The 15,590-nt window shown below is 37.8% G+C and overlaps 1 protein-coding gene across 2 annotated transcripts in view; it reads left to right on the top strand.

Moving 5' to 3' along the window:
- The window catches only part of LOC130695362 (nuclear factor 1 A-type-like), a 29,637-nt gene extending 14,354 nt beyond the window's left edge, over positions 1–15,283 (top strand). The window contains exons 6-13 of one of the 2 annotated variants that reach the window (XM_057518484.2): positions 3,397–3,492; positions 7,376–7,519; positions 7,605–7,880; positions 8,379–8,771; positions 9,889–10,106; positions 10,216–10,339; positions 10,462–10,739; positions 11,641–15,283. In XM_057518484.2, the coding sequence (XP_057374467.1) occupies positions 3,397–3,492; positions 7,376–7,519; positions 7,605–7,880; positions 8,379–8,771; positions 9,889–10,106; positions 10,216–10,339; positions 10,462–10,739; positions 11,641–12,075 (1,964 nt within the window). In that variant the 3' untranslated portion in view covers positions 12,076–15,283. The remainder of the gene's footprint in view (positions 1–3,396; positions 3,493–7,375; positions 7,520–7,604; positions 7,881–8,378; positions 8,772–9,888; positions 10,107–10,215; positions 10,340–10,461; positions 10,740–11,640) is intronic. The other variant, XM_059496337.1, reaches the window with a different exon arrangement.
- Positions 15,284–15,590: the final 307 nt, after the last annotated feature.

Here is a 15,590-nt window from a genome sequence, read left to right as displayed (position 1 = left end):
AGAGCGAGGGGGGGGGAAACGGAGCTGCAGGGACGCAGGAGGAAAAAAAAAAAAAAAAAAAAAAAAGGTGGGACATGTAATAAGTTAGGAGGGGCTATATAGACGTCGAGAAAAGAAAGAAATGGATGGCTAGTTATAGCCTGGACGACCTGCGAAGGGGGGGGGAAATATTTTTATTTTTATTTTTTTTTTCTTTCTATGTTGACAAATCTATGACTCGTGAGTGCACCTCTTTTTTTTTTAAATATTCCCCAGTCTGCCGTTAATGACGTCATCGATCCCCCATTTAAAAAAAAAAAAAAAAAAAATCTAAATAAGGCCGTTTAAAAAACTGCTGAAATTCGAACTTTTTTTTTTTTCTTACCTGAAATCAGTTGGAAGAAATTTATTTTTTTAAATAAAAAAAAAACAAAAAAAAATTTTGGGTTGGGTGTGCGGATGAAGCGACGACGCTCGTGTGCTCGTGTATAAAAGAAACTGGTTGAAGCCCCTTCGCTTGGCCCAGATATTTTTCCTCGTATATTTTTAGCTTTTGCTGTTTTTGTGCTCTCTGCCCCCTCCCCCCCCCCCCCCCCCCCCACCGGTAGGAAAGAAAAGAAGAAGAAGAAGAAGAAGAAAAGTGCCTAGCTGCAGGTTCGCTGTGGAATGTTTGACGGTGCTCTATGCATCTTCCACTGTTTTTCAGCTTGTTCAGCAAAAAAAAAAAACAAAAAAAAAACGAGAAAAGAAAAAAATAGAGAATTCGAGTTTGTGTGTGTGTGTGTGTGTGTGTGTTGTGCCTCGCGAGCAAACGTCACGAGTCGATGATGTTCTGTTTTCGTTTGCCGTTGTTGGAATGTGGTGTTCCGTCGCGTCCGCGGCTGTTTTGGGTCGCATCAGAAATCATCATTTATAATAGCCTTGCGTATAAATATCTACTGTCCTTCGTCGTTGCCTTTCTCGTGACTGATTTCAGCATCGCATCCCCGTCCAACTCCCGAATTAGATCGTTGTTCACGCGAACTCGTTTCGGCCTCCCCACCCCCCACCCCCTCCGCTCCCTTTTTTTCTTTTTTTTTTTTTTTTTTTTTTTTAATTTAATGCAAGGAAGGAAATTGTCGCAACGCGTGTTTGTTCTTTTTCTCGTGTTGTTTCTCAATGTTTCCGCATATTTTTTTTTTTTTTTTTTTTTTTTGGGGGGGGGGGGGGGGGATCACGCGAGCCGCGAAATTCCAATTTTTTTTTTTTTTTTTTTTTCGAAAATGGCCGAACGTGCGAACACACGCTGAGAGAAAATATGCAAAACTAAAAATCGGGAACCGGGGAATTGCCGTATCGACTGTCTGTATATATATATATATGTGTGTGTGTGTGTGTGTGTGTGTGTGTGTGTGTGTGTGTGTGTGTGTGTGTGTGTAAAATAAGTTTATTAGAAAGCCGCTAGAATGAAAAAAAAAGGGGGGATGGGGAATTACATTAAAATTATTTACGATTCCCATTTCTTGAAAAGAAAACGAGGATGACGCGCCCCTGTGACTACGTTTGATTCGACGGAGAAAATCACGCCGTCAGCTTTTTTTTCTTAGCCAAACTGAAAAAAAAAAAAAAAATGTTAATGATTACGTAATGATGAGAAAAAAAAAAGAGGGGGGAAAATCGATCGGATGATTAGCGTAAAATGCAAAGAAACAGAACAGGTTTACAAATGCAATCGTCTTTTTTTTTTTCTTTTTCTCTCGTTTCGTTCAAATAGAATTTATTTATTTATTTTTTTTTTCGAGTTAATTGAATCTTTTCAAATGTTGCACAGCAATGGTCTCTCCCCCTCCCCTGATTCCCCAATCAATTGCCAGAGATTCTTCCTTCCCACTTGGCTCTTCTTAAATTGCCTTGCAACACCTGCGTGGAAGGGAAACCAAACGAAACGGTACAAACCGGTTCCTTTTTCCTATCTCTCAATCCTTGGGCTTCTCTTGTTTCTTATGTTGGGAGATTTGAATTCGAAAACAAAAAACAAAAAAACAAAAAAGAAAAAGATTTTTTTTTGTTTTTTTTTTTTGTTTTGTTTTTCTTTTAATTTTAGTCGATGCTCCTAAAACAGGAGTAATGGGAAAGCCAACAGACGTAATGAAAAACACGCAAGTAACGATGGATGTGCGCGCAACACCTGGGAAATGAAAACTGTTGATCCCTGGCCAGGGGTCACGAAGTAAAGGAAAACGGGTTGAGAGCCTCTGCTCACGCGCGCGCGCGTGTGTGTGTCCTTGCGTGTACACACACACACACACACACACAGAGAGATTTTCTTTTTTTCTTTTATTTTGGCTCTTCTTGGCAAAATGTTTTGGGTGCAAGAGATGGCCAAGGGCAAGGCCGCGTCCTCAACTCCTTTTTTTTTTTTGGCTTGAGATTTTTTTTTTGTTTTGTATTTTTTTTAGTTTTTGGCGTTATTCGCCTCGTTTCATTTCCTTGTTTGGAACTGTTGGCGTTGTGTCGTTTTTGCGTTCACGTTACGCGTTTCTCTTGTTGTGTTCGAGAAAAGAAAAGAAAAATTTCCCCTTTCCTTTGAACACTCCCGCGATTATGTTTTTCGGGGTTACTCGATGCTGTTGGCCTCCCCCCCCCCCCTTCTCTCAATTGAAAAAAAAAAAAATGCGCAATAAAAAAAAAAAAACACAAACGAGATATTGAATAATAATGAGCTCTCCCAATTGATAGGTAAATGTTTGTTTGTTTGTTTTTGTTTTTTATTGATGGGAAATGAGTGCCAAAAAAGAAATCATACAAACATTTGATTTTGCCCCCCACCTGTCCTACATTATGTGGAAGACTGTTGCTGCGTCTTATCCAACACATTTTTTTTTTTTTTTTTTTTTTTTTTTTTTTTTTTTTTTTTATTTAAATTTTTTTTTTTTTTTTTTTTTTTTGTTGCATGTTATTGCGGCCTGATTTGGGCTTTGGGCCACAAAGTGATGTCATAATATTATCATCTCCCTCTTGTTTTTTTTTTTTTTGTTTTTTTCTTGTGTGTGTTTATAGAGGCCCCCCCCTTTTTTTTTTCTCTCTTTCTCCCCCTCTTACTGATAGGAATGGGGTCTCATCTATACAACAAACGTATGGAATCAAAACATTTGTCGGGCGCCAAAAACATAATAATGTAACACGTTTTGGGCAGGAACCCCAGTCGGTCAAGCGGGAAGCCAAAAAAAATAAATAAATAAATAAATACGGGGGTATGGGGGGGGGGGATAAACATTTTTCGATATCTGGCAATGATCCCATGACAAGCGGAAATTACGATTGGTCTTTTTTTTTTTTTTTTGTTTATATAGTTGGCAATGAAAATGTTGAAATTGGGCGCCAATAATAATGATGTTATTCTTATTTGCACACGTGTGTGTTTGTGTGTGTGTGCAGGATATACTCATAACCCGTACAATGGAGTCATCTACAACGACACGATCTTGGCGACAGGTGTCTTCTCGTCGAAGGAATTGTGGCGACTCTCCAAAAGTAAGTCGGCATTCATTTGTGTTTTTTTTTTGTTTTTTTTCCAATTTCAAATATCGTTTTTTTTCAGAGGGAGGGGGCGCGCGCTTTATTTTGAAAATGCCAAAGGTGCAATTGTTTTTGGGTTTTTTTCTAAAAAGAGAGAAATGGGGTGGAAGATGACGAGGGTGTGGTCGTTTATCGATGAACCATTACGAGCGTCTTTCATTTTTCGTCCCAAAGTGCATTTAAAAAAAAAAAAATAGTATGGAAAGCCATAAGACACGGTCCAGTTGGTAAAACTGTGGAAATGTTTCTCTACTTTTTTCCCCTCTTTTTTTTTTTTTTTTTTTTCTTCTTTTTCGTTATCGATGGCGAATTTATTGAAATCTTTTCTCTTTCTCTCTCATCCCGTCTCAGCTGGAGATCTTTTTTTTCCCCGAAACTTTGATTCTATTGCTACGTACAAGACATTAAAGCGAAAGGATATATATGTATCTATAAAAATGGGGGGGGGGGGGAGTTGGAGACGATAAGAGCAAAGAATCGCAGTTTTTTTTTTTTTTTTTTTTTTTTTCTCAATTGCTTTCGTCTTTGTAATAAATCAAAAAAAAAGGCCCTTTTTTTTTGAAAAAAAATATTATTTCTCCCCAACTTCGTTCGTTCCGGTACGCCAGGGGCCGAATGGTCACCCCTCCGCTTTTCATTATAAAAAGGGGAAAAAAAAAAAATAAAATAATGCATTTCCTTATAGAGTTTGCGTAATATTTCAGATGGGTGAAATGTAGCGTGATTTAACTCTATACACATAAATCGGAAGGAAGGTCGAATCGCACATCAAAAACATTTGGCCTTTTTTTTTTATATATATAATATTTTGACTCTTAAAAAAAAAAAAGATCAACATTTTCAAAGCCTAGCAAAACATAACGGAACTGTTACATGTCCTGTCCACTTGATTTCAAGTATTTTTCTTTTTCTTTGAAAATGGGAAAACTAAATAGTCCATTTTTTTTTTATTTCTTGCGTAATGCGACCGAATTGATATCATTTTTTTTTTTTAAGAAGAGGGTGGGTAAAGGTGGAATGAAAAGGAGGGAAAATAAAAAAAGGAACTGGCGTTATCGATGTGAAATTCCCAGACATTAATGGGCCTCTTTCGTGATGCGCACGATAATCACGCATCCGGAATTTTTCCATTTGTAAACGTCCGTTATAGAAGGAAACATTATTTTATTTTATTTTATTTTTTATTTTTTTTTTTTCAAATCAAGAAATATGACAACAATGCCGTACAATGTTGAAATATGGAGGCAATTAACTGATACGCGAGTAAGACGAATTACTTTTTATTTTTCACCGTCGTTTAATCAGAAAAGAGAAAAAAGAATGGCGGGAATTTAGCGCGCAGTGGAATTATTCATCCTCCCTCCTCCCCCCCACCCCCCCCCAAAAAAAAAAAATTTGCATAGTATTTATTATTATTCACCGACAACCATCTTCTTTTATTTCGTTTAATTATCGTTTTTAAAAAGGTGTATTTGTTTTCTTTGCCTTGTTAATTTTGCGCTCCCCCCCCCTCTTGTTCGATCTCGATTGGCCGTGCCATTTTTTCCTTTTTTTTTTTTTTTTTTTTTAAACCGTTATCTTTGCGCTTATGACGAGCCGTCCCTTTTTTGGCCAGCACAGGAGAAAAAAAAAAGAAAAGAAAAGAATAGGACGAAATGGCGGAACGATGTTACGCCCCGTAGCTAATGGTCGTGACTGCGCTATCTGATGGATAAATATGCGTGAATCACGACGACGACACACACACACACACACACTCAAAAATAAGCCAAGGAATTTTTCGAATATACATTTTTTTTTTTTTTTTTTTTTTTTTTTACCTGCAAAATTTCGAATAATAATAATAGTAAAAACGACTTGGAAATGTTGCGTGTATTTAAACATTTTTTTTTTTTTTTCCAAGTTGGCTGAACGCGCGCGCGCGCGCGTGGCTCGCAAAACTTAAACGAATGCGCGCGAATATAGACGTCCCATAAATGGGTAAAGACGCGGGAGGGTTTTCACGACTCTTACACACACACACACACACGAGAAGATCTATCCCCTTTTTTTTTTTTTTTTTTTTTTTTTTTTTGCAAAATAAAAAAAAAGAGAAAGAAAACCTTTGAATCAGCAGGAGAGAAATGCGTATAGTTCATATCTACACGGCGATTGCAGATGGATGGTGTGCTCCGTTTTTTTTTTTTTTTTTTTTTTTTTTTTTTACACACAGACACGATGATGGAGAACATGTAAACCGGTACACGGGAGAAAACTATCCTTCATCTATCGAAGTTATTGTATCGCTCACAGGGTCTCTTTCCGCGACGGGGGGTACGAGTCCATCATTTGATGCACATATACGATGTCGTGTAGAGCTATATAAAGTGTGTCGGTGTATTATTTTCGAAGAAGAAGAAAAGGATATGCAACGAGCCCTTCTCGAACTATTTTATAGAGAGCTACAAAAATGTTTGGTTGTTTGGCATTATAAGTTTTTTTTTTTTTTTTTTGTTGCAGCAACAGCAGCAGCATAAAGCAATGGGGGGATAGTGTTCTGGGTACGACATTTGCATACGAAGAAGGTGGTGTCCTTCTTCCGCATTAAATCTCACGAACTCGAATAACCTTTTGGATAATGTGCAAGGAGGGGGGGGGGGGGAGGTTTCGAAATTCCTTTTTCGAAAAATAAAAAAAAAAAAAAATTGTTTACCGCTTAAAGGCGGATAATGTGCGTAACGATAATCGCGTTGGATGTTGGGAATCGATGATTGATTTCTTATGCTCGTACAGAAATTAGCATTTTTTTTTTTCATTTGTGTTATTTTTAGAAATGGCGATTTTATTCATTTTTTTTTTTTTTCGAAAATTACCGCTTTGATGTCGGTGAAACACGCGAAAAATGAATTCATTTGAATTCCAAAAAAAAAACATGCTGATGTTTGCACACGGAGGAAAACAAAAGAAATACTTTCAATCTCGCAGCTATAAAACAAAAACTCCCCCTCCCCCCCAAAAAAATTGTCGATAGATTTACAGTATATGGACCGACGTCAAATCAAATGTGGGTCGTGTGCGTCTGATATTATTGTCACCAATTTCCCCTCTCCCCCCCCCTTTTTTTTTTATTTTCTTACATCCCTCCCACCCGCCACATTTTTCTTTTTATTTCGTTTAAAAAAAAAAAGAAGAGAAGAGAAGAGACAAGCAAATCCTACCGATTCAGCACTTAATATTATACAGAGGCAGCGCGTTTGAAATCGTTTCTAACAGACTCCTCCCTCCCCCCCCCCCCTCTTCTCTTTCGGTACTTCTTTCTTCTTTTTTTTTTTTTTTTTTTTTTTTTTTTTTTTTGCTATAAAATCATCCGCTTCTTTTTTTTTTTTTTTTTTATAGTCCATACAATTTTTTTTTTTTTCCCCCGTCTTTTGCTCTCTTTTCTTACGATCGCATTTCGGGCTGGAGGCTGCCCATTTCCTGCCGTCCACATTCGATCGAATTTATTTGCCTCTCTCTCTCTCTCGACGTGTTTTATATATTTTTTTTTGTGTGTGTGTGTGTGTGTGTGCTGGACTCGCTTCGTGATCAAACCACGTTAGTCATTGGTTCGAGAGAAAGAAGAAGAAGAAGAAAAAAGAAATCAATGTTTATTTATTACGTAGCGAATGTATGATATGTAGAAATTCGGTTACATGCTGCGTTGCGCGTTTTATTTTTATTTATTATTATTCAACGTATTGCGTTTTTTTTTGTTGGTTTTTTAAAGTGATTGATTCTTTTTCTGATTTCGAATTTTTGTGTTTGATTATTTTTATTTATTTTTTGTTTTTTGTTTCGTTTCAATCTGCGCGTTTCCAAGCAGCGTCAATAATGCAGGGCTCTAACGGGCTACAGCCGCCGTTGAACGCCATCAAGATCGAAGCGCCGTCCTATTACTGCAACAGTTACACGCCACCGGGTCCCGATCATTCGGCCTCGATGCTCCAAGGAGCTGGCGCTTACAGTAAAGACATTTGATTATCTTTTTTTTCTTTTTTTTTTAAATTGGTGGATTGAAAAATAATCAGTTGATTTGCATATGGTGATAGGTCCTCTGTCTCTGCACCGCAACTCGCAGAGTCCGATCGACCCGCGCGGCGGCAACGGCCACAAGCGGCTGAGGCGGATGAGCTCGACCGAGGACGACATGGACGTCGTTTCGTCGCAAGGTGGCACCACGGGAGGGACGTCGTCGAGCATCATCATCCGCGGCGGACAGGGCAGCAACGACAAGACGATCCCGTCGGCCGCCGATTTGAGCTACTACGGCCAAAGTCCCAATTCGCTCTCCAACCAGACATCGTGGCACTCTGAGATGGATCACGGTGAGATTTATTTTTTATTTATTTATTTTAATATTAAAATCAGAGAGAGAAAAGAGAAGAATTCTAATCCTTGAAAAAGAAAAAAAATTAGTTTGCAGTTTGCATGCCTACATATTACCCCCCCCCCCCCCCCCCGCCATTATTTGAATTCGAATGAAACATAACAAAAATGGAATTTATTTAAAAAAAAAAAATGAGTTTCAAATATCTTTAGGATTTGAAACTTTGATAGAAAAAAAAAAAGAGCAAATGTTAGTCGATTGTTGGTTACGCCATCAAGCAATCGAATTTGCTTTTGCCTTGATGACGTAACGAACAAATCTAGCGCGTATGGTGTGGCTTGTGGTTGTGTGCACGTTGTCTTTGTGGATAGAACCTCCCACCGCCCACACAGCACAAAGCCCTCGAGCACAAAAAAAAAAAAACGACAACAACAAGAACAACAACAACAACAAAAAAAAAATGTGTGTGCCCGTGTTTAACAAACCCCAAAATTAGGTGCCGGCAATGCGAGTAATGTCGGTCAATCGATTTCTACCATCCCCATCCCAGCCACCTCCTCCACTTCCTCCACATCTTCCTCCTCTGCGACGTCTTGCAACAACAACAACAACAACAGCGCGACGTCGCCACAGTCGCCACCGTCAGCCTTGTCGTCCGTCTCCAGTTCCGGCGGCTCAAAAACGCTCAAGATTGAGCCGGGAAGTAACGGCGGATCGGGCGGTGGCGGCGGGACGGCCCGACCTTCCTCGGCCGACGAGGGCGCCATCATCTCTAGTCACGATGGCCGGCAGCTGGCCAGTCCTCACCACCATCACCACCATCACCACCAACAACACCATCAACACCACCAACATCAGCAACATCATCTGCAAAACAACGGCAGAGACGGTGAGTTTCGATGGCGCCAACTTGAAAAAGAAAAAAAAAAAAATAATAATAATCAGAAATTCGAAATTCAAAAAAAAAAAAAAAAAAAAAAAAAAAAAAAAAGGCGGGAAAAAAAATAATGTTTGAACGTTAGACACACACGGCTGCGATCGTCTCGAGTTTAAATCATTGCGACACGGTCCATTTTTTCACTTGAAAACAGATAAGAAACCCCTCTCACAAAACTCGCGAGATTATTCAAATCGAAAAAAAAAAAAAAAATGGTATTTGATCCTTTTCAATTTTTCGTTTGAATTTTTAAAATTTTAAATGCCGTCTATCCTGAACGATTTTGATTTTTTTTTTTTGTCTGCGTGATGAGAGGAGAACGAACGGTAGGAAAACAAAAAAAAATTTCAATACTTTAGCGAGCCAATTAGACAAACTCAGCTAAGACTTTTAACCTACCTATCATACACACACACACACACATACACACACGGTGTGCTCTCCCGGCCCCTTGGAATTCTATATAGTCTCCCTCCTTACAAACACATGAAGAAAGAGCATGAACAAACAAAACAAAAAAAGCACGAAGCATGAAATTGGATATAGATCCATTCCCCATCTATATATTATATATATATGAAAAACATCTAGTGAGCAGTCTTCTTTAGAAACGTCTCCTCCCCCGAACAACAAACAAAAAAAAATTGACCTTATTTTCTATTTTTATTTTTCGTTTAATTTTTTTCTTAGTTTTACATCAGAGAGAGAGAGAGAGAGAGAGAGAGAGAGATAAAAAGATATTAGATCGAATAGATAACTCTTTAGATGATGAGGAATGCATTTGCTCAAAACATGTCCCAAAAAAGTCGCAGCAATGAAATCATCAAAGTTTTTCTTTGAGTTTGAATTTTTTTTCTTATTTTTGCTGCGATTTAAAAAAAAAAAAAAATCCAATTAACATATTTTCAAGAAGTTGTTGTCTAAAATCCATCCATTTTCTTTTCCTTTTCTCTTTTTTTTTTTTTTTTTTTTTTTTTTATATTTTTGTTTTTCAATTTGGGGCGGTTTTAATTTATGACGGGACTGGTTCTTTGTTGGTGGGGTGTGAATTTAAAACAAAAACTGGTAGGTTTGCAGCACGGTTCGGTGGTATCGTTGGCCGCGTCCAACTACTACGGTCACGATCAGGGACTGGTGGCGACGCAGCACAGCTCGGGCGGAGGCAACGGTGTCAGCGGCAACGGTGGACCGCACTCACCCGGTAAATACCAAGAGAACGGGCATGATACCTTCTCGGATTTCGTCACGCTCGTCTGTCAAGAAGCGCAAAACACTCAGAACGCACAGGTAAAAAAAAAAAGAATTTGAAATTCAAAAAAAAAAAAAAAAAAAAAAAAAAAAGGGCGCGAAAAATAATTTATTTGAAATTTGAAAATTGAAATTTTGATTTCGAAAGGTTCAAGCGGGATCATCGCGTGGTTCGATGAAGCTTTCTTCTTCCTCTTACTACGCCACTAGCATGCTACCGCCACCTCCGCCACCGGTAATGGCTCGTCCGGTGGCCATCATCCGCTCAACAGGTTTTTCTTTTTTCTTTTTTTTTTATTTGGCACTACGCGCTGTTTAATTAAATATATATATATATATGTATATATATATATTTTTAATTGATTTTTATTATTTTTTGGGGGGGATTGAACAGATATGACCAACTCTCCACCGCCTTCGGTGACGCCACCACCTCTGGGCGTCGGTGAAAACTCGTCGTCCGGCGGTGGCGGTGGGAATCGAGGGCCGCCTCTCAGTCCGACGTCGATTGGATCCAACGCCGCATCCGACTCTCAAGTGCTGCAACACGGCCGCGGTGGCAGCGGCGGCGGCGGCTCGAGCTCCGGTGGGCCCGTCTCGTCTGCCGGCTCGTCTTCGTTCGGCTCCGGGCGGGACTACACCTTCTCACACTTGCACGCACAATCCGGACAGGTATTATTATTATTTTTTTTTTTAAATATTCATTTCTTTGCAAATTAAATGAGTACTACTGGCGAAAAAGGGAATCTAAAAAAATAATAATAATTTAAATTATTACCCCGGTAAATGAAAAAAATATAAATCATGGCCGTGGTGCAAGTTTTCGTTTCCCGAGAAATAAAAAAAAAAAAAAAAAAAAAAAAACAACAACGCGATCAAATGCGAAAATCAGCTTTAGGGCAATTAAAGTGAGCGCGGTGTGTCTATCGTTTTTCTTTTTTTTTTTTCCTTTCTCGGAAGACAAAAATAAATTATTAAAGAAAATAGAAATTAGATCTTGAAAAAAAAAAAAAAATAATTAAATAAAAAAATGAGAAGCGAGTTTTTCTTGATATCGTTTCGCTCCAACAGACATGAATCGTTTCTCGAGGTGGATGTAAATGTTTTAACTGATCGAAAGAAAACGATAACATTTCATTGATTCGCTTTTAATCATTCCGATTTTCAGGGTGGGCGAGGACAATTTTGCGAGGATTGTCAATAGTTAAATTTCGATGCTTATCAACCTCTTTATTAATGGTCGCGTTTTACTTGTCCAAATCGAAACGGGGGAGGGGGGGGGTGGCCTTTATTCGCATGTCTGTGCAATGTCCTTCGAAATCAAACAAACGCTGAACATTTTTCTTTTTTAAGTTTTGAATATTGGCCTCGTTTTATTTAAAAAAAAAAAAATACGAGGTCATATAAAGAAACCGTTATTTGTGTACCCCACCCATTACGATCTCAAAGAAGAAAAAAAAAAAAAAAGCGAAAGAATTTTTACATTTATTATTTTTTAAAAATTTTATTGGATAAATGGGATCTGCTTTTTTGTATTTAAATGAAAAAAAAAAATTTTCTTTCCAATGTGCAGTTATTCACGTATACGAACATTGGACCGGTGGGTGGCATGTCGGGCGTGATCAGCCCGACGAATTTGAGTTTGTTTTCATCGTCGCCATCGAGCGGAGGAAGCGGCGGCAACAACCAATCGCCTCGCACCATCACGCCCAATCAGCAGCATCACTCGAACCAGCAGCAGCAGCAGCAGCAGCAGCGCAACAACGGCGGCGGTGGCAACAACTCATCGCAACAACAACAACAGCAGCAGTCTGTCTCCCGCTGGAACACGGGCTCTTTTATCGCCCTCGACGACAACATGGACTACGGCATGATGTCGCCGCTCATCTCGTCTGCCGGCAATCAAGTCGTCGACCAGCAAGGACCCAACGGGCCCGGCTCACTTATGGACGACGGTATTCAATATCTTGCGTCACGCTCTCATTCACCCACTCGATTGGCTCCATAGGCTATTTCTCTCTCTCTCTCTCTCTCTCTCTCTTTTTCTCACACACACACATGGAGGGCCTCTCCCCCCCCCCCTCTTATCTCTCTCTCTCTCTCTCTCTCTGTGTTGAAATGGAAAAGAAAAAGACAACGAAAAATATGCAAACAAACAAAAAAAAAAAATCGATAATAATGAAATCGTTACAAAATGTTTGTTAGATGTCGATTTAAAAAAAAAAAAAGAGAGTTGCGTTTAACTAATTGTATCATAGTGAGAAAAGAAATGAGAGAGAGAGAGAGATGCAAAAACATTTTTTTTTCGAAGGCGGACAACGCCCCACTAACCAGGTCGTCTCTGGTTTGTTTTTGTTAAGAAGGGGGGGGGGGGGCGTAAGAATGTGTTAGTTTTTACAATGCAGCTATATTATTTAAATTTTATATAATATGTAAAACAGGTTTGTTTGTTTTTGTTTTTTCGTATTATTTCTACACACAAGAAAAATGACAACAATAACCTCCCCCCTCCCCCTTTTTTTGCTCTCGCGTCTCTCACTCACTTAAAAAAGGTTGTGGTGGCTCTCATTTAAAAAAACAAACAAACAAACAATTCATTTTCAAATTAAAGTGAATAGTAATTTAATTTAACAATTGATACAGAAAACTTATATTTTAGTGGGGTATTTTACCTTGTCATTTTTTTTTTTTTTTTTGTTTATTAGTCGCAATTTTTTTATTTAAATGACGTTTGAAACATTGAATTTAGGGAGACGTAAGCGAAATGCGAATGTGTTGCCGTAGGCAAAATGCAAAGAAGAACTTGTTGAAAATGTCGCAGCGCCAAACCAAAATTGATTTAGTTATTTGTCGAAATCAAATTCTTTCTTGTCAAACAAACAATGTGCGGAACTTATTAAGGAAAAAACACACACACACACACATTTTTAACACACACACACGCGCGCCGTTGTAGGAGCCAATAAGCGAGTGCCATTACGATTTTCTTAGTGAAAAACACAAAGTCGTTGATTACAAATTTTCTTCTTTTTTTTTTACGTTTAATTGGGCCTCAATGAATGTTTTAACCACATTTTTTTTTTAGTCTATTATTTAAAAGAAAAAAAAACTCCCTCACCCCAAACATCCCCCCCCCCTTCAGTTTTGTGCGCGTGCTTCCAACACAACGAAAAAAACAAAAACAATGATGTCAAAATGTTTTATTGGTTGTAATCTCTTGCTGATTTCTTTTATTTTGTTCTTTTTTTTTTTTGCGATTTGAAAGAAAGGGGAGGGGGGATTGTATGGCGACACACACACACACACACATATAACGATGTTTCGGTTTATATTTGCTGTGATTAGTTTGAACGTCATCCCGCGTGCAAAAAAGGTTTGAAATCAGTTTCGTTTCGTCTTTCTAAATATTTTTTTTTTTTTTTAAGAGAAAGTCCTTGACGTTTGTGTGTGCGTGTGTGTGTGTCGCTGAAAGAGAGTAATGAAACACGTAGCAATAAAAAAAAAATTTTTTTTTTGTCGTGCTGGATTGGAAGAAGACAATAAGAAGAATAGTGTTGTTGCATATATAGCCTCTTAACAGCAAACCAATAAAAATTTAATAAAATTTTAGGCCTTCATGTAAATGAGATATTTATACAAGATAGAAGCCAATCTTCCTTCTCTTTTTTTTTTTTTTTTGACGTTATTTTATTCTTTCACTGTTGTCGTTGATTCTTTTCCATACCCAACACAAATTGCAAAAAAACCTTTTTCTGTTTCTTTCTTATTAATTAAAAATAGCCTTACAATATCGACGCGCACGGATTTTTAAAAATTAAAAACAACACAACACAATTAAGGAAACAAAATTCAAAACCATCACATTTAAATAGTAACCAATGACGAGCAAATAGAACATTGAAACATCCCGTTTAAATTTGTCATTTGAAATCAAAACGCTCATTTCTTGATGCCGTGCCTGTAGCTTAGAAATTGAATGTGGCCGATGAATAAGAAGGGGAAGACAAACTTCACTCATTTCTTTTCCCCGTGTTTCAAATAAATCAACGAGAAACATAAAGCAATTTTTTTTTTTTTTCGTGTGGGTTTCTTCACCAAAGTGCTTCTATTCTAATTAGAACAAAAAATAAAACATTGATTTCGTCAAGAACAACAACAGCCAATGAGAAACGACAACACAATTATTTTGTTAGTGTATTTTTTTTTTTTTTTTTTTTCACGTGTGTGCATACGATATTATCATTTTGGCATTATTCTAGAGGCGTCTTCCATATTTGGTTGATGTTAATAATTCATCCCGTTTTCTTTTTTTCTTTTTTTTTTTTCGCCCGTCCTATATACTTTTGTTTTGATTTCAATCACGCAATACTTTGTGTCAAAGCGCAATAAGGTGCAAATAATCGTAGTCGCCTTCCAAAAGCCCCTAAAGGCAAAAAGAGAAACGAAGTTATAATATAAACCGCCCCTCCTTTCTTTGTAATAAGATGAACGATGTAATTATGATTGTGTAATTAGTTCGTGAAAAAACAAAAACAAAAGAAGGGGGTCGTAGAAGTTGGATGAAATGTTTCTACTACTACCACTACTAATAATATGGTGTAACGGGGCGTTTAATTTCTAGGTACAAACAGGCAGGATAATAGAATTTTTTTTCGCAAATGATGGTATATTCAATTTTGTTTTCGACTTGTCCAACTTTCAATGGCTATCACGTTTCGTTTTTTTTTTTTTCTGTAATTCGCCCCTTTTTTTTTTTAATCTTTTCGGCAACGGTTGATCATTTTCGTGATTCCCGCAAAAGAACAAAAAACAAAAGAGAATCGAGAAACATAAAAAGCTAATTAACAAAGAGGAGAACAAGACAAAACGAAAAAAGGTTTGGCTGTTTTGGGTCATCACAGCACACGTCAAGATTATCATTATGTTTATTAGATGCCAAAGTCGGAGTGGAAATAAAGTATATATACCTAGCCTAATAAGGACCGCTAAATAATATGCAAATGTGTGTGTCTTGTTGTTGTTGTTGTAGCATGTATTATTCAAATGCCGAGTAAAAAACAAAACAAAACCGCGCGCGCCCATCAGTATAATAAAACGTATGTCTGTTTGCTATTGTTTGTGTGTGTGTGTGTGTCTCCTTTTTCGTGTGTGTGCCCGCGATTGTAGACAAATTTATTCAAAAATTTTAAAAATATACAGTGCAAAAAGGAAGAAAATTCGCGGTTGTCATTTTGTTGTGGCAAAATCTTCGAAATGTGAAGTTATCAGCGACCGCCATCTTTCTTTTTTTTGCCTTGAGGGGTGCTGCAGACAATCTCAATACCCATGGGATGGGTGACGAAGTGAATGGCCTTGGAATTTTTCGTCGAATATCGTTCCCTTCCCTACAAATAGCAGCGCCGTACAAAATATGTGCTAAATAGTTGACATTTTTTGTATTCAAATATTCGTGTACAAGGAGTTTAAAAACTAGTTTGATTGGTAGACCTCCTACAGGTATGTAGTCTGAAAAAGAGTGTCTTT

The sequence above is a fragment of the Daphnia carinata genome, chromosome 7 (genome assembly GCF_022539665.2).
Source record: "Daphnia carinata strain CSIRO-1 chromosome 7, CSIRO_AGI_Dcar_HiC_V3, whole genome shotgun sequence".
Lineage (NCBI taxonomy): Eukaryota > Metazoa > Arthropoda > Branchiopoda > Diplostraca > Daphniidae > Daphnia > Daphnia carinata.
The sequence above is the reverse complement of the archived record's forward strand: the minus strand, read 5'-3'. Positions and strand labels throughout refer to the sequence as shown.